The 20,666-nt window shown below is 36.5% G+C and overlaps 1 protein-coding gene across 3 annotated transcripts in view; it reads right to left on the reverse strand.

The window, feature by feature from the left end:
• LOC127841075 (solute carrier family 2, facilitated glucose transporter member 10-like) overlaps positions 1–14,628 on the reverse strand; it is a 33,567-nt gene extending 18,939 nt beyond the window's left edge. For 2 of the 3 annotated variants that reach the window (XM_052369625.1, XM_052369623.1), the window contains exons 1-7: positions 14,475–14,620; positions 8,688–8,812; positions 6,878–7,084; positions 6,414–6,530; positions 4,742–4,848; positions 3,873–3,956; positions 1,593–1,696 (exon numbers count right to left, since the gene is read on the reverse strand). In XM_052369625.1, the coding sequence (XP_052225585.1) occupies positions 1,593–1,696; positions 3,873–3,956; positions 4,742–4,848; positions 6,414–6,530; positions 6,878–7,084; positions 8,688–8,721 (653 nt within the window). In that variant the 5' untranslated portion in view covers positions 8,722–8,812; positions 14,475–14,620. Of the gene's footprint in view, positions 1–1,592; positions 1,697–3,872; positions 3,957–4,741; positions 4,849–6,413; positions 6,531–6,877; positions 7,085–8,687; positions 8,813–14,474 lie in introns of all 3 variants that reach the window. The other variant, XM_052369624.1, reaches the window with a different exon arrangement.
• Between the last annotated feature and the right edge of the window lie 6,038 nt (positions 14,629–20,666).

Here is a 20,666-nt window from a genome sequence, read left to right on the forward strand (position 1 = left end):
ATCTTTCTCCAATTTTGTGAGACCCACAACGGAGGAATACTGTCATTTTGCTTTGAAGATGACAATATATTTTTGCTTATTACATATGGTAATGATGTCAATTTGAGGAAAAGTGCAAAATTAGAAAGAGAATTTTCTTAGGGTAAGATTTCTTGTTTAGACTTCAACATAATTATGATAAACCAATGTTTATTTGTAAAACTGAAACAAAAGTTTGACACTTAACATTCCATATTGCAAATAAACGTTCATACAACTTCCAACAGATTTGCTCTTTTGGCAGAGATTAATTCAATTTAAACATGTTTTAATTTCATTAGTTCATCAGTAGTTCATTTACACTTGGAGACTTTTCTAACGCATCACTTATATATAATCATATCAATATGGCTCCTTTATTTTTGAACGGCTTGTGTTTAAATTTGGACCAAGATTAATTCAACACATATTTGATAATTCCTGAAAATTTAATTGAAATTGAAAAACAACAAAATATATAACTTAACAAATTAAAAACGTCACTTCAAAAGTCAAACTCCCAAACTCGTACAACATTAAATAATAACAATGTGAAAAGTAAAATGCATAAACTTACACGTCTTAATAACTGACCGGCTTGCAACATGCCGATTGAGCAATTTCGCTCCTGAATATTCATATGAGCCATATTGTTTTTCTTTAATTTATGTTATGTTTATCTTGTGTAAAAACTTACCTAGAATTATGAAACTGAAATTAAATTGGAATAACATGTATATCGCCTTTTACTACACTTGGTGATTTTTCTAACGCAACACTTTTAAAACTTACATATCTCAGTAGTGAGTAAATATTTTTATTTACAATTGCACATGTGATCATTTGACTACAATATGTGCAAGCTAACAATAAAATCATTCATCCGTTACGATCAGATTGTTTAGCAAGTGGGAAAGGTAGCCTGTAAAATGCAAAGTGCGCGATTGCGCTCCTGAATATTCATACTAGCTATAATATTGTTTTGTAAATTAATTTTATGTTTTCCTTGTGTAAGAATTCACCTAAAATAATAAAATTGAAATAAAACTATATTTAAATAGCGTTTCAACATTTCCACGTGCAAAATATGGAACCACACCTACCCCACGTGCTAAAGCGTCCAATCGTCACGGATGAATGATTTTATTGTGAGCTTGCAAAGAATGTAGTCAAATGATCATATGTAAAATTTTAAATCAAGTTTGAAAAGTGATGTGTTAGAAAAGTCTCCAAGTTTACAGGATAAAAGCATTTGTATATACCATTACTAATGGATCTCAACATCAGAGTTAAGATGTGCATTTGTCAAATTTTGTATTAACTTAACTTTTGCAAAGATATTGCATCCGACATACTTTTTTTGACGTAAGTTTATCTGCTAATAAGCAATCATATTCTGTTCTGATTGGATATGAATAAACTACCAGCATAGTTAAAAGACACTAGCCAGAAAAACTTGATAAATTAGCTTCAATCAATTTGCAATTACAAATGGAGTGAAATATTTTCCAAGCTATACGATCACATCTTTTGCATCTGACTAATATTTGTGACAATGTCTATTATGCACATACCAGCCATTGGAAGCGTCAATCAGTAGGAAGTTGCAGAGATATGCCAGCAGAAGTCCCACTGTGATCCCCAGCTCATTGAAGGATACCAGGAGACCTCGCTGCTTCTGTAAAAGAATACAATAAGAATGCATTTAACACAGTATTATGTGAAGTTGGAATAAGACATCAATTAGGGAATAAATTGTGTTTTTTCAAAAGTGGATATTATGCAGTTTTTTATGTTGTATTTATTTATTTAGACAAATTATAATTAAAACAGATTTTTGCATACATAATAGCATCATTTAAATTAATTTTACTGCAAAACTGGATTGTTTTTTTTAAATCCTCATGAAACGAAACTTTGTCCATGCGGCGCATAATAGAGGAAAAATATATCCACTTATGACTGCATTTTTTTCAGTGCCTTTACTTGGTCCTGTATCTGTAAATTTTTGTTTTAAAATTTTATGAACATTTATCACAGTAATATTAATAAGTTTTCCTTTGTTTGATATCTGTTTACAAAAATGTGTGTGTGTGTGCTACAAACCTCACATGATTTGCTCCTGAATGTAAGTATGGCTAGGTAGCTTACCGGTGGAGCTATCTCTGAGATGTATATGTATGACTAGGATGCTTACCTGTGGAGCTATCTCTGAGATGTATATGCATGGCTAGGATGCTTACCTGTGGAGCTATCTCTGAGATGTATATGCATGGCTAGGATGCTTACCTGTGGAGCTATCTCTAAGATGTATATGCATGGCTAAGATGCTTACCGGTGGAGCTATCTCTGAGATGTATATGCATGGCTAGGATGCTTACCGGTGGAGCTATCTCTAAGATGTATATGCATGGCTAAGATGCTTACCGGTGGAGCTATCTCTGAGATGTATATGCATGGCTAAGATGCTTACCTGTGGAGCTATCTCTAAGATGTATATGCATGGCTAAGATGCTTACCTGTGGAGCTATCTCTAAGATGTATATGCATGGCTAAGATGCTTACCTGTGGAGCTATCTCTAAGATGTATATGCATGGCTAAGATACTTACTGGTGGAGCTATCTCTGAGATGTATATGCATGGCTAGGATGCTTACTGGTGGAGCTATCTCTGAGATGTATATGCATGGCTAGGATGCTTACCGATGGAGCTATCTCTGAGATGTATATGTATGACTAGGATGTTTATCGGTGGAGCTATCTCTGAGATGTATATGCATGGCTAGGATGCTTACGGGTGGAGCCATCTCTGAGATGTATATGTATGACTAGGATGTTTATCGGTGGAGCTATCTCTGAGATGTATATGTAATGGCTAGAATGCTTACTGGTGGAGCTATCTCTGAGATGTATATGCATGGCTAGGATACTTACTGGTGGAGCTATATCTGAGATGTATATGCATGGCTAGGATGCTTACCGGTGGAGCTATCTCTGAGATGTATATGCATGGCTAGGATGCTTACCAGTGGAGCAATCTCTGAGATGTATATGCATGGCTAGGATACTTACTGGTGGAGCTATCTCTGAGATGTATATGCATGGCTAGGATGCTTACCGGTGGAGCTATCTCTGAGATGTATATGCATGGCTAGGATGCTTACCGGTGGAGCAATCTCTAAGATGTATATGCATGGCTAGGATGCTTACCAGTGGAGCAATCTCTGAGATGTATATGCATGGCTAGGATACTTACTGGTGGAGCAATCTCTGAGATGTATATGCATGGCTAGGATGCTTATCTGTGGAGCTATCGTTGAGATGTATATGCATGGCTAGGATGCTTACCGGTGGAGCTATCTCTGAGATGTATATGCATGGCTAGGATGCTTACCGGTGGAGCAATCTCTGAGATGTATATGCATGGCTAGGATGCTTACCTGTGGAGCAATCTCTGAGATGTATATGCATGGCTAGGATTATTACCAGTGGAGCTATCTCTGAGATGTATATGCATGGCTAGGATAATTACTGGTGGAGCTATCTCTGAGATGTATATGCATGGCTAGGATGCTTACCAGTGGAGCTATCTCTGAGATGTATATGCATGGCTAGGATACTTACTGGTGGAGCTATCTCTGAGATGTATATGCATGGCTAGGATGCTTACCGGTGGAGCTATCTCTGAGATGTATATTCATGGCTAGGATTATTACCGGTGGAGCTATCTCTGAGATGTATATGCATGGCTAGGATAATTACTGGTGGAGCTATATCTGAGATGTATATGCATGGCTAGGATACTTACCGGTGGAGCTATCTCTGAGATGTAGATGCATGGCTAGAATGCTTACCGGTGGAGCTATCTCTGAGATGTATATGCATTCTGCTGTTGCAGAAACTGATACTGCAAACCCCACCAGGAGCCGGCCAACAACCTGCAAATGTGGGCATCACCAAGAAATGTAGGACTGTATAAATGCATATCAATTATAGGTTTAACAGTTTTATGTGCAACCATTCACATTACACAAAACAGAACCAATATGTTAATATTTTAAAATTAATGTAACAATTTACTATCCATTTGGGTCAAAATTTGTTTGCATTGCTAACTTAGAAATACTCAAGACATTTAGATAGTTTTAATACATATACAGCCCTATGTTTTATATAGGAGTATTTATCCTTCAAAAATGTTTCTTAGCCTTAATCTTAAATTATTTACATAATTATTACATATAATCATACTGCTTTTCAATATTAAACAATTATCTTAAAAAACAGTTTCCTGTCTTTAAGTACCATGATGACAATTATTTTTTATTCTACACATCTAGGAACCAAAGATAGTTAATATAAGTTCCAGTAACTTTTATCATAAAACAGAAAGGGAAAGAAAGTTTCAAATAAATATCAACTACAGATTTGTCACAAATGGGTCTAATACCATGTACCGCTAAAGTGAAAATAACTCAGGTATATGTAAGTCACTGTAATTGAAAAGTGTCACTACACATCTTCAATTCATATAGTATATGACATATTTGAGTTTTCACTTTTTTCTTTTTGAGAAATGTGGAAAACACAGTAGTAGTTTCATAACAAAGTTCTTACAATTGTATGCAAAAAGACCAACAAACTGCTCAATTACTATTAAAATACCCCCCCCCCCCCACACACACATACGCTCACACTTTGTTTTCAGGGATATAAAACCTACCAACACGCCAAAGTTGGGTGCAAAACCAAGAATAAGGGCTCCAAGAAGAAATACAACTGAGTTCCCAATGATGGTAGACCGTCTTCCACAGTGGTCCATCAGGAAACCTAGAGTTGAACATAAAATAAACATTTCTAATGCATGACTTTTGCCGCTTTTTTACTATGCTATACAGTGCGCTAGAGCGCATGAAATGTCTATCAATTTCTTACTACAGCTTATGTACACTTGAACTTTTGACATGTAATGCATTTGTTCACTATGCACTACTTGGCATTTGAATGCTTCACATGCCACATTTTTTAACTATGCCTTTATATACATTTGAATGAATAATAAATATCACATTTTTAACTGCACCCTACAGTACACTAGAAGATATGAAGTGTCTTATTTTTTCATGTCACCCTACAATATGCCTTAATTCCTGACATTTTCCCATTTTTTTAGGTAGGCTCTCCTTTATGCTTTAACGCATGAGTTGTATTTTGTCTCTACACTCATATGTACATCTGAACGTGTTACATATGTTAAAATTGTTCACTACTTCCTACTGTACACTAGAAATTATAACATGTGTCACATTTGTTCAAAACACTCTACTGTACACTAGAACCTATGACATGTGTCAAAGTTGTTCACCACTGTCTACTATACACCAGAACATATGACATGAATCCCATTTGTTCACCATTCTCTACTGTAAACCAGAACATATGACATGTATCCCATTTGTTCACCATTCTCTACTGTAAACAGAAACATACAGTAGAGAGTGGTGAACAAATGTGACACTTGTCATATGATATGACAAGTGTCACATTTGTTCACCACTCTCTACTGTTTATCAGAACATATGACATGTGTCACATTTGTTCACCACAGTCTACTGTAAACCAGAACATATGAAAAGTGTCACATTTGTTCACCACTCTCTACCGTACACCAGAACATATGACATGTGTCACATTTGTTCACCACTCTCTAATGTACACCAGAACATATGAAATGTGTCACATTTGTTCACCACCCACTAATGTACACCAGTACATATGACATGTGTCACATTTGTTCACCACTTTCTACTGAACACTGAAACATATTTTAACTATTAAAGTGAACAAATGCATCACATGTCATATGTTCTGGTGTACACATGTCATAGGTTCTAGTTTACAGTAGGAAGTAGTGAAAGCATGTGAAACATGTCATACATCCCAGTGTACAGTAGATAGTGGTGAACAATTTTAACACATGTAAAAAAAGTATATTCCAAATGAATGACATGTGTTGAATCTTTTCTTTACTCCTCACTGTATACTAGAACATATGACATATGTCGCCTTTTTTTCAGTACTCCCTTATGTAAGCCTTTACTCCTGACTTCTAGCATGTTAGATTGTATAAAATGTGTCGAACTTTTTTACTAGAACCTATGACGTGTGTGCATTTTTCACTTCGCCCAACTATAAACTAGAATGTATGACATGTGCTACATTTTTTCCCATCTCCCTACTGAACTATATAACATATGACTGGTCACATTTTTCGAAACTCCCAACTGTATGTTACAACGTGTGACATGTGTCTGATTTTTCTACCATGCAAAACTGTTCACTAGAACACATGCATCACATATTTTCCCCACTACCTACTGTATGCTAGAACGTACCCCCGATGAAGGATCCCAGCATGGCACCCATGAGCATGGCGCTGATCACCAGCTCCTGGTCAAGACATGACAGACAGAACACGTCACGCAACTGTAGGACTGCACCAGATATGATACCTGCAAGCAATTATTACCGCTTAAATTTATGTCAAAGATACTGTATTTACAAAATTTCCTACAAGCTTTGTTATGTATTCATTTTGGTAATAGACTTGATACGAAATGTCAAAGGATTATTGATTAAGCTAATTAAGTCCGTTAAAAATATTTATCAGAGAACTCACTAGTAAAAAATATGACTTCATCGCAATGTATGCTTTTAAATTACTTGTTAATTCTTATTCTTTTTAATGTTGTCATATAATAAAACACTGTAATATTACATTTGCAAATTTTTTGCCAGCAAATTTTTATTAAAAGGCCTCAGAGGTTTCCCTCAAATCTGTACAGGATCAATGACCCACCGATATCATATCCAAACAGCACTCCTCCAAGAGATGCCATGAGGGAGGCTGTGATAACGTAACAGTTGCTGCAACACGCCCCACCCCCAGACTGGATACCGACCGAGCCCTGGCTTGCAGGAAGCCGCCCATTGCTGGCACCAGAGAGCTCAAACTCCGCATCAAAGTCTTCATTATCACTGCTTGTGCATGCACCGATGAGCGTCTCTGTTGATTTATCAAACAGAATCAGACTTATATGTGTGAAACAAAAATCACTCTGATAATTTACATCATTATTCATTCAGTAAGCAAACGACTTCAATGGCATATAAAGTCCAAGCTGACTTACCGGCAACCTGAGAACAACGTTAACCTGCTTACAGTGATCAGTCTAGATTTACCCCCGACAAAAATCTTTCTATATCACTCCTGAGAATAATTGTCACCTGTCTATAACGGCCAACAACAAGTATATTTTGCTCCCAAAGCCATTTTTCACCTGCGGTCACGAGTCAGTCATTTTAGGTGCAAATGTAAACACTTAAATCAACATGTGTTGCAACAGACATCAAATTTCAACTTTTGTTGCAATATTTTGGCATTAATGAAAGTGGATTTTTCATGTAAAACTCCAGTTCAATTTCCAGTGGAGAAGCTTACACCACATGTTATCAGCAAGTCCTCAAACCTAAGATGATATTGTGGTTGTTTGAATTAAAATACTGTTTGTGTAGTCTTTGTGTACAAAAACATTTTATAAGCATTTGGTGTCTTTTCTTTGAATGAGAACCATACGTATCTGTTCTTTTGGCTTATAACAGGGATGTGCTATAAATACTTTTTTGGACGAGACGTCAACGGCATATGAAGACAACAAGTTAACAATATCTTCCAATGAACTGTCGGATTTATGAACGAAGGAGATACATGAGTAAACAGCAACATTATCATTGATAAATCCATAATTTTAATTATAGGTATGAATATAGACCACTAAATAAGATATTAATTTGTATTATTCAAAAGAAATAATTTGTTTTCTTATACTAAATTTCCCAATGAACCTTTGTTTATTTTCACTGTATTCAAATTACTGGGTGGGGTAACATCCTAGAAATACTACCAAATGACCAACCATCTAAAAAGTGGCCATCGGAGAACAAAGATCACCAGACCTTTATACAACAGTCCCTTTGGCCATGTCCTGGACTGACTGTTGTTACCAGGTTGGACTGTTTATGCTAAATGCAATGGAATATCTGTAGCTCACTGCAAGTTATTACCTTCAAATTGCATAAAGAGTCATAATTCCGCCAATCTACATGTGAGAGTTATGGATCATGGTCAATGACCTTAATACTTAACACTCCTGTAGGCAAGAGTGAAGTTTCAACTGAACAAATATAGAAGTAGTGTAGATGTAAACTAAAGCATTTAACCCTTTACCACTTAAATACATATTATGACACATTTGTAGTCCCATAGAAAGTTGAATTTAGTTAAAGACCTTTCTTAACAGATTCTTATTTCAAGTTTTAAAGGCTTCATTTTCAACCTTTAGTTAACGGATGAGTAGCAAACAGCATAAAAACTGAACAGACTGCGAGTTACTCACAGTCTGGTCTGGTTTTATGCTGGTAGCAAAAGCCATTTTCACTAAATTGCTTATTATGAGGGAAAGGGTTAAGGTGATGCTGACAAATGGATTATTAGTATATTTTGGAATATTCAGTGAATAGATGCCCTTTAAACCGAACTACATGGTCACACAACTACTCTCACTTGTATCAGACTTCCAAATTATGAAATAGTAACCAACTATATGTACCCCCTTCCTTGTTTGATTCCTCTTCCATCATCATGGCAAACAAACTGCTAGTTCATGCCCACACAGGCATCTTCATTCATTTCTTCATTTTGATGTTGATGGTTGTGTATGGATGGCAACACTATCTGCAAAGCATTATTTAATTAATGTTGTTTATACAGTCTCGTTTTAAATTTTAACACAATCTAATGATTTAATAAGTTCTGTGTTTAAAACAGAAAAAAATATCAAATTAGACACTTTTCTAAATTCTTGGCCATTGAATGTTATAATGTACATGTATCAAATTATATTCACAATTAAATCCACATTAAAAGAGCTGAAAATTAATAATTTACTGAACATAATTTATATAACTAGGACTTACATGTGTAGGCCAAGCACATGTACATTGTCAGTGGAATCTTCATTTATAAGGAAGTTTAAGAAGGCTATAAATTGAAAAGCCACTTGGGTGATCATTATGAACGACTGTTGACATTTTTATTAATGGCCTCTCATCAATACTAGAGCTTTTAATGTTATCAGTTTACTCAACAGTGTGTTGATATCATTAAAGTTGTGTTCCTGATTTTTTTAATACTCTTCATAACATGTTAGGCAAATATCTTAATGGTCCCTTTATACTACAGAAGGAATAATACATTATACTTACATAAATAAAAATTAATAAAAGGAATGAATATATATATACATGTATATATATATATATATATATATACTGCAGCAAATTTTCAATCTAGAAAAATCAAAGTGTTATGGAATCTCCGTTTTACTGTATAATGACATCAATTGGATGCTACAGCGTATTCCTAAACAAGAGGGGCTAATGGCCCAAAGTCGCTCATCTGAAATATTTGTAAACTATCCTGTAATGTGTAGACTTTGTGACGTTTGTGTTATTACTGTATATTATTGTTAACCAGGTTGTTTACACATTATTACATTTAAGACAAAATGTGATCTGAGAAAGCATTGAGTAATATCAGTTTTTTCAATTAACGTCATTTAAAAAAATTCTATAAACCTAAACTGGGCAAATTTGACCACAGGGGTGTAATTAAAAAAAATTGAACCTTACAATGCCCGAGAATGCTGATGTTTGTCAATTATTTTACTCATGGATTTGCAAGCTTTGACCTTAGGGGATTTGAACAAATCAGAGGACCATTACATGACATTGCGTGCAGTTTTCACTTTGAATATGTAAGGAAAACAAGTTACCCTAAGGGCGGAGCCATTTTTGATCCATGATCTGAACAACTTTGGTATGAGTTCTGACTCCGATGGCCCTAACCTTCTGACCTTGTGACCTTAAAAACTATTTTTAAGTTTTCACTATAAATATAAGGAAAACATTACGTATTCCCAAGTGGGATGACAATTTGACACATAGGCGGATGATTTCAATGTTTTCTTTTAACCAATTTATGGCTGAAATTCAGCCCTATTATCAAAAAAATTTCTTTCAACGAAAAATACCATAAAAACGCAAAGTGTAGATTTTTGACAAATGACAGCCTTCAATTCGGAAAGGTTTTGAAAAGAATCAATGTTCTATGCCAATTATTTTACCTCTTGTAATTTAAAGAAGAAGATTTTCAATGTTATTTTGAGCTAAAAGTCTACATTAAATATGTAACCCCTAGGACATTTTCATCCCAAGGGGCATGATTTGAACAACTTCTTGAAAAACCACTATATACACATTACACTACAACACTCTACTGTACACTATAGAACCTATGACATTTGTCAAATATATCAACCACTCTCTAGAGTAATCTGAAACAAACAATGTTCATGATTATTCAATGACAATTTTGTTAAATCCAGATGAACCAACAAACGTGTTTCTGACCTGTAAGTAAATCTAAAATAAATTTGCTGAATGATTTAAACTTTATCTCCCATTTAGTTGAACTAAATGGGAGATAAAGTTTAAATCATTCAGCAAATTTATTTTAGATTTACTTACAGGTCAGAAAAACGTTTTTTGGTAAATTAAGTAGAACCTTAAATCATATTAACTAAGGAAAATAAATGATAAATGTTAACACATGTTAAAAAATGACTTTTTTGGTTGGATAATTTTTTGTTTTAAAATAACAAATTGCCTGTCTTGATATGAGGCATAATCAGACAGTTTTGTGAAGACTGGGTGGGAACGAAACTGGGCAAACTCTTAGACGATTTTTATTCCATGCAAATTATTTCATCAAGTTCTTCTTCTTTACATACAGCGTTCTTTCTAGGTAAAAAATTTTTGCTGGCGTTTATTTGTTAAGAGGTGAAAACTGTACAAAAGTTTTCAATTATAGTCAAATGAGTGTTATGTAGTGCCAGTGACATCCGGTGCCAGGCCCTCCTCCAGAGTGGTACCCGGCTTGTGTCTTTCATGTGACGGGACCATGCTGCATGATGTGGAGCCAATCAGATGGACGCAGATGCCTGATGGGATGACCATGCTCTCTTGCTACCCGGTCCGCGAACGTGTGCAGACGTGTTCCCTGAGGTAAGTATTGCCAGGAGGATAGATGCCCTGATGTAAGTATTTCCAGGAGGATAAGTGTATTAGCCTGTGACGGTGGGTATTAGACTGTGCATTAGTGACTTAGTGTCTTGCCCTGGAGGTTTAGCCTGTGCGTGGGGTAGGTATTCCCAGGAGGATCGGTGGTGTGCAGCCGACCACAGCAGACAAGTATTTCCCTCGAAGTGTGTACTGCCGAGGACTACGTCTGCCATCCTGACAAGGTTTACAGTCGATGCTCATGTGAGTGTATTAGTCAAGTGTCGTTGTTAGTAGTTGCTGAAATCGCAGGCAAAACCAGCTGAAGAGCTAAAACCAATAAACACCACAATGGTGTCTACAAGTGGGATTAGTGCAGTCGTGTTTTAACAGTTAGGCTTATTCTTTGCAAAAGTCGGCATCCTGTGTTTAAATTGAACCACGAATCGTATTTAGTTTGTATATTTTTCCAATCCAATTGTACCGTAAAGTGGTCTATGCTAGACATGTGTAACGCACCAGCCGTCTATTTTCAGACGTGTTGCAAGGTGACCACGTGGTCTGACTACTGGGAATTTACCTTGTCTGCATTTCGAGGTCGCCTGATCATTGGTGCGGATCAAAGTGCACCATATGACCTGCAAGTTAACAATATTTGCGTGGCTGTTCAAAATGTAAACAGAGTACCAGATTTTGGGGTTTAGGAGCAAATCCGTCTGTGGCCTAGCTAGAGCAACGCGGGTTGGGTAGTGTTTTGTTTTGGATTGGTGTAATGGATATGGTGAAATAATTGTTTTATTGCAATTAATATTTAATTGTTGCATTGAATTTTGAAATAAATTAATAGACATATTTTTTATTGTGCGTGCTGTGTTTCTTCATTTATTTTTTTGTGTACTGTGCTGCATTAGAAATGAGTAGCCGAAATATGTCTCCGGGTCTTGTACGGGTAAATTTTGACCCCCCACAAATGTTGATGTTGATCTCCGGAATAGGGCCCAAATTGGCCCGGGTCAGGTAACCTAGACCTGGACACCTTGGAGGTACTAATTGGGCGGCCCCTAAGTGAGAGGGAGTTAGACCAGCTGGATTTTGCAGAAAATCCAATGCTTGCAGCAGCGTCCCAATTCCAGTGGATCGGAAGAACACCCAAGTAGGTCCAGGGCCCCAGAGCCAATGTTTGTAAGCATGCCATACCTAAACCAGGACCAGATGAAGGCAGAGCTAGCCTCTCAGATATCAGATTAAGAGGCTGACATCACTCGATGGGAGGAGTTCCCAGGGATATGGAGCGATTTTCTTCCCCAGTTTGCAAAGCCTTTGTTCCCCAGATCCTGTGGTGGTGACAGGCATGCAGATACCGCCTGATGTCGCATCAAGCGTCCCCGCCCTGCCCCAGTCGTTAGGTTTGCCCCAGATGAGGGCTGGTAGGGCAACCAAGCGACCTAGGCAAAGTAGCCTTTGTCGCTCGGTTACTTCAGAGGCCTCCTCCATGGCCCCTTCAGCGCAGAGACCCTGGCGCGCGGCAGATTACAATGTGCCAGCAAAATTTAGAGAGTCGCCGCAGAATATTTGGGACACTTTCGGGCCCCAAGAAGCCCTCCTGCTCCTATAATGCGTCCTTTTCCAACCCATTTCACCATGCCTAACAACCAACCTGTTGTAAGCGGCTTCTCAATGCCAAACCACTCACCCGTTGTGAGTAGTGTTCCCGTTCAAAGTACCCTACTGGTGGTAGGTAATCTCACGGTAGCCAGCAATTTACCTATAGTAGGTAATAACCTTGCACCCAACAATCCACCTGTTGCAGGTTACCTTACCCTACCCATCTGTGTCCCCGTTGAGACAAGCCCTCCAGTCCCAATAAACCCCCCAACCCAGCGGGATCGGGATGTTTTGACCAAGCTGCCAAAGAGCCTGCTATTTGATGGGTGCAGCAATTGGTTGTTGTTTAAGAGGAAGTTTGAGCGTATAACGCCAGAATGCAAGATTGGTCTGACGAAGAATGTGGTGATTGTCTTGGTTGGTGTTTAACTGGTAAGGCAGTGGACTTTTATGCATTACTGACCGAAGGAAGGGAGACGTTACCTTACGCCGAACTTATGCAGCGGCTTCAGGAGCGCTTTGGTGCCAGGGAGCTCCCAGGCACCGCGCAGGGTCGTTTTCATGATGTCCAACAAAAGAAGGCGAGTCCCTGGACGATTGGTCCGATCGGGTGCTGACGCTGGCAACAACGGCATTTCGTGATCTGCCCTATGCGTACGCCACTGATCAGGCAGTGAAGAAGTTTTGTCACGGTTTGCTTGACAAGGAGGCCGGCAAGCATGTAAGCCTGCAGTTACCCACATCGATGGGAGATGCCATGAACATGATGAAGATATATAGCCATGTTCAGTTGGCTTGCACCGCGGCTCCGATGGATAGCCAAAAGGGTGAGCGAGAAGAGTCAAAGGGTGTTCACAAGGTGAGAAGAGCAAGAAGAGTAAGTGGGTCGGCGGTCAACAAATTGACCCAGGTGGTCAATCGAATACTAGGTTCTGTGGAGCGATTGTCGAACTCTTGTTGGAGCCAGGACGATGATTCCCGCGTCAGACAACCGGTTCAGGTGTTCCGTTCTGATTGAGGCGAGAGATTGTATGGCGAGTATGCAGCCGAAGGTTCCAATGAAGACGGCACCCAGAGCCTGGGGTTCAACAAGCAACGCCAGGTTAGGTGTCCCGAGGGTACAGGTGGCGGCGGTCCACGTGGGCATCGGAACCAACATGTCTACGAAAGGGGATCCGGCCCAAATGAGACTGTGAACGGCAATAAAAATCAATACTTAAATGTAAGCATTCTATTTTCATTTTTTTACAGACCAGGGATCACTGACATTTTATGGAGGGTATTACACTTTAATTGGGGTATGCATGCATATTAAAATATTCCTGGTGGTTGTATGAAAACCGGCCAATGGGTTTAATTAGTTGTCAAGTGTTGTTGTTAGTAGTTGCTGAAATTGCAGGCAAAACCCATTGAAGAGCTAACACCAATAAACACCACAGTTAATTAAGTAAATATTTTTATTGAATAATTGTTTACCCATGAAAACAAAACTACAAAGTCTTATAATTAATGCTTTACATATCGTTTCAAAATTCTCTTCCACATATAAGTAACTGCAACCGGCCTATGACGTAAAGTTTTTCCAGTTAACGATTTTTCCGAATTCAAGTTTGTCCATTCAGTTTTAATTAAGATATTGATGAATGTTTTCTATTTATGAGCAGTTTTCCTACCTGATATACACCAAACCTATGTGGACTTGTACCTAAATTTATAATATATTTTTAAACAGTAAATATTTTCAGTTATTCATGTTAAAATAAATAAACAATAAATAAATTAGTACTTTTTATGCATAACATTTTTATCTCAACACCTACATATTTATTATACGGCATAGTTTTTTCAACATGTAGGTTACATACTAGTAATTAAGACAATTTCACGATTAATCAATGCATTGCACTGCAAATGCTAAGACATGATTTTTCATTTTTATGGCCGAATTCGACATTAGACTTTGTAGAAAGACATTGACCTTTGAGTTTTAGGGCGACGGGTATTACACGAGACATTAATACCAAGTTATTTAAAAATACATTAGGGTATATCCAAGTTATGGCTGATACATGATACTTCGCACACACGAACGTTGACAGGCAAACAGACAGTGCGACGGATTGAAGGACTGATGAACTTCGAACGGACAGGCGGACAGCCATACAGAAAGACAGACGTACAGGCATACAGACGGATAGGCTGATAATTATGGTGTGTTGTTATTTTTGATGTGTTGGGGTAAAATATAAATAAATATATACAAAAAACGTGAAGTTATTGAGAGAACATCTCAGAGGCAGAGATCATAATCACGAATTCATCAAACTGCTTATTTACCGCCCGTGTACATCGTTTAATCTATCTGAGCCTTTCTCTAAAAAAAAACCGATGCATTATGCATATGCGTAAGTGTCGGCGCAGTTTAACCTGTGCAGACCGCACATCCTTATCAGAGATGAAACTTCCCGTCGATACCGGGTTTTCGCTGGGAAAAGATTTTCTTTCAACGAAAAATACCATAAAAACGCAAAGTGTCGTCCCTTATCAGCATGTGCGGACTACACAGGCTTATCTAGAACGACACTTCACGCATATGTAATAAGTAATTAAGTGACTATTCAACAAATGCTGCAGCAACCAATGACCAGCTTCCATGGTTAACGGTATTTTCGTCGTATATTTTTCGGGGTCTGTTGATTTGGAGCCAAGCATGGTGGACGTTCAAGTGAAGCACACTCCGGTTATCATTGTCTTCTAGATAGCCAATACAGTTGGAGTCCTGACGCATGATTGAAACGCGTGGTCTTGTGTACATACTCCACCTGCGAATAAAGCTTCTCCAGCAGGCTGACAGTTCCAGCCCTGCATTTCTGGTGCATGTGATAAGCCGTTTTGTCGGCTTCTACTAAAGGATGGGAAAACAACAACAGCTACCCGTTAGAAAATTCATTAATAAGACCATAAACAAAAAGAAGACCGTATGGGCTTATACATAAAACCCCACACCACAAAAGTAAAACAATATACAGCAGAGAGGTCATCTCCATATGGAGCAATTTCGACTTTTGGCGCCCCAGCGTAGATATTTGGTCATATAATTATCTAATTAACATATTTGATGTTAAAGTAAAAGAAGAAAATCGCTCGATCGTTGAAGAAAAAAATCACGCACACAGCTGTTCTTGTTTATTCAAATATTTTCATGAGATATCAGTGGTTGTTTGAGAGGGACTTCAAAACAATACGCACATCTCATTAGTATGTAATTATAAAATATCAGAGACTTGTGTATTCATGATTAAAGGATTTTCTTTTACGTCGGTTGACTTCACAAAGAGACTCTACAAATAAAACGTAGAATTAATTTACTTGATGTAGAAGACAGAAACATTATAATTTGATTTAGATCGCAATTTTTGGAATTCAAAAACGTAAATAATAACCTATATTTCTTACATGTAAAATCACAATACTTAAATAACGGAGCAGGAAATAATCATAAAATAGCGAATGCGATAAGAACAATTAACAAAGATACTTACGACTGCACGTATTATATGTTGACAGTCATAATCTTACATCTGGTCACTAGGTTTTATGGCTGACGTACAAATCTGATGTACGAAAAACCAATTAGAAATGTCAATGTAAAATGTTACAACTTCCTAATTGTTTTTATTTATTGTCTGAACACGCTTTATGGTTAAAATATTGAACGGCAGATTTAACCTGGCTCTTATTCATTTGAAATATCAATCGAAATTGTTCGTACGGAAAACGAGAAAATGGGATAAATAAAAACAGTTGCTTCCGCCAAAGCAGTACATACAAACAGCATTTTAATAGTTATCGCACACTTTGGAGGTGGAGAGGATCCATATAGAGTTTGAAAACCAAATATCATGATTTCGAGCTTGTTTTTCAATACTTTTTAGTTTTTGTACAATTTAACATTTGATCTAGATTCGAACGTGGCCTATAAATTGTCAAGATAAACATTCTGACGAAGTTTTATCAATATTGGGTCCTGTCATTTAGCCTCTTTAGTTGTACGAAGATTTTTTTAAAGATTTGTCCAGGTGATCTGGTTTGTAGAACTGGTACTTCAGTCATATTAAAACTCGCCTAGGTATTTTCAAAATTAACATTGTAAGCAAAGGGCATAAATATTGAGTTATGAAAGTGGCTTCTAGACTGAAACAGTGTTTATCCTTGATTTAACAAAATGACACAGTTTACAGACGCACATAACGCAGATTAAAATCCGGCCTTTATATATAAGATAAGTTGAGATGAGATGAGCATTCTGCCCAAGTTCCAGCAAGCTTAGAGGGAAAATTTGGCCTCTCGAGTGTAAAGCAATAATAAAAGGATGAAGTGGGCGAGCCACAGGATGCATAACATTTACGGACCACAGTAACTTCATGCTCCCTAATATCACGTGAAACATCAAAGTTGTTTTCTTGACACAACCTTCTTATTGTGTCTGAGTTTATAAATGGATACCACAGGTGCGAGTGACACATAATTCGCTCACGTTCTATAGTGGAGATATATTTCGATTGTGGAGAAATACCTTCATAATAAGCCATGTGATGACACAAATGATGTGAACTCCCGTAGTAAAAGTTGTATCTACTCACACTAATGTGTGGTTTGACTATAATAACACACATTTCATGCGGTGAATATGCGACTAACAAGTGAAAACACACACACAAAATAGTTAAACTTTTGTTTTCAATTTAATTATTTAGAAACGTAAATATCAAACTTTATTTCAAAGTCAGCATTTTCGCAACTCATGTTCAACGTTTTATAAATTGAGAACTGTAAATATAAACAAGCTAAACCCTATACAATTGCGTTGTTATCACCCGTGCAATTGAGAATACATGAGATATCGACGCTACCTGTTGAGAACAAAGAACGTTTCCCAGACACATCAAATTTAATTCCGCTGTAGTAGCGAGCACTATCAACGAGGTTACGCAACAGACGCATCATAGTGTATTGGACTATTGATATAACATTATACTTTCTGATCAGCAGTAGTTTTATTTTCCCGCATCTATTAATAGCCTCAGATTATGAATGACCTGTGCTGAGCCAAAATACCACGTGATTACGACGCAGCAGATAAAGGACTATTTTAATCATTCATAAACATTCTCTTTCGCGACACGTATATTTCTACCATTGTTTTTGATTCTGTGCTATAAACGCTCAGTTAAAAATATTCCATTTAACACGATCTTAATATTATTTTTCATTTTGTCAATGAATATAGTTGAAGAACTCAAACCTCTTGCATTAATTATGCAACTCTTTCTTGGCGCGGATGCGGCAGATTAGGCAGTTATCATGTTTATCGTACAGTGTAGTTAAGAAAACTGGCTTGAAATGTGTGGTATTCACCTTAGTTTGTCGCAAGCGAACAACTAATTAAAATTACAGAAAGTTTTTTTTTCTTTAATTTTACATTGTTTTTTTTTTAAATAAATAAACTACCAAAGTAGTTGGAGCGATATTACATCTCCCTTATATGCACATGGTCTATGTAGCATTATCGATGCTCTGTAAATTTATACAAACACGCAAGTCCTTTACGATGAAATATTTTACCCATTATTCTAAACATAATAAAACATTCATATATAGGCATACTATGAATATTAATTTTACTAGTTTCCATTAACGTCCCCGTGACCAAAGTCGCACACAAAACAGCATGTTAGACGAGAGACGAGCTTGGAAACTTATAAGAACACACTAACATAGGAAATAACTTGTATTCGAAGTCATTAACAAATTCTGTCAAACATTACATGAGAACACGACTAGTCTTCTTCAATATGGAATCGATAGTTTGAACGAAAAGAAATGTCATTCAATCTGGAATTAATACTGACTTAGTGTAGCTTTCACATGATTCTGGTTGGAAGCCCTGCCTGGTACATACAATTTCCTATGTTTCCTATTGTCACGCAAGACGCTACTGATGGCACGGAATTCCTGGAGTAGCTTTTGCCCGTGTCAACTTTCTAGCAATGCTTTCTCGGCCTATCGCACTGGAGGCAAATCCGATGTATAAATAATTTCTGTCATGTTTGAGTGAACATTATCATACTAATACGAATGTGAACATGTGTAGATGATTCGATGTCTACTTTGAATGAGAATTTATGAAGGCAATATTTATTGTTGTGTGGAATTAGTATTGTTTTTCATGACGTAAGTATAATTATTTATTTTGCACCGCTACTTCTTTTGAAAGATTTATATTTTTTAAATATTTAATTCATCACGATATATACTTAAAAAGAGCGGAACTTTGCATAACTATATAACATAAGATTACAAAGTATGTAACAAATGTTGCTTCTAAATAATCCCCAAATCGAGGCTTTATTATTGAAATAAAAACCGATTCATAAGTTTGAATCTTGATAAAACTAATAGCTCCTACTGAATCTCTTACTGAAATTAATAATCTCCGGTGTTTTGTATATCATTATTATATTATCATATCGTTTAAACCGAAAAGATTATTTGAAAAACTGTATACACTTGTTATGTTTTACATACATGCTGATAAAATACACATTGACAGATACCATAACGTATTACAACGTTCATTTATCAAGCATGCACTTACATTGACGTCAATTTCGTGCATTTTCACTTTAAAAATCATTGCAGCACGACAAATGCCGGTCACGTCGGTGTCTTGATTAAATCTCGCGTATGTTATTTATGACCTGTGTGATTGGATTGGTGAAACAATTAATGTACCAACCTTTGTTTTGTATTTTAGTTGGCGAAGTACTCGAATAAAAAATATCAAGTGTCATATGGGAGTTGTTTGAACGGTTGTTTAGGTCATATTACTATTATGGGTGTCTTATCTTACCGACATAATCAGGCGCTGGTTTGGTGCGTATAAGCCTCCGCATCTGTTTTTGATTTTGGATCCGCTGCGTGTTGTTGTTGTTTAAATAGGTACACACTATAAATACTATATTTACAAATATCCTTTATAAACATGAACAATTTATAATCAACTTCAAAATCAATACCAAGATATTGTCAAAACTTGGTCGGATTCTGAATGTTTTTTAAGGGGACCACAGCATTGCAAATTTCCGAAACTAGATATTTCGTAATTATCCTTTATATTTATACCGTTTAAAATCCACAACATTTAATAAAGCAGTATATGAATGCCACTTGCGCGCGCGATATTCACTTGAAATGTATGTCTGCATTACACAATAACATATTGAATTGTATATGCATGATGTACTACCTATCTGTCTCTCTTTATATGTAATTTGTTACTTAATACAGTTCAATGAAAAAATTAGATTTTATTAAATAAAACCAATACCTAAATTCTACGTCAGTGAAGTTTTTTATCGAATTAAAAAAATACAAATATCTATAGTTTGAAAAGGGCAGGTAATTAAAAAATGTTATTTTGCACATAAGAAAATGAGAACATTTGTAAACATATTGAGAATGATGAAGAAGAATGTAAGCACTAAAATGGCGAATAAGAAGACTTTGATATGCACATGCATCATTGAATATGTTTGATATTGTATGTGATATGAAAAAAGAATGTAGACGACAATTAATTATGTTTCAAAACAATCACAGTGAAATAATAAAGATCTATATAAAAATAATAATATAGATCTTAATTTCAAGATACATTTTAAGATACATGTATTAAATATTGTATTATCCATCATCTGTTCAAGTGTAATTTGTATACACCGTATAGTGAGAAAACCTTAAAGATCTATATTAAAACGATAATATATATAATAAATAGATAAGGGCTTGGGTGAAGTAGCAAA

This window comes from Dreissena polymorpha, chromosome 8 (genome assembly GCF_020536995.1).
Source record: "Dreissena polymorpha isolate Duluth1 chromosome 8, UMN_Dpol_1.0, whole genome shotgun sequence".
Classification (NCBI taxonomy): Eukaryota; Metazoa; Mollusca; class Bivalvia; order Myida; family Dreissenidae; genus Dreissena; species Dreissena polymorpha.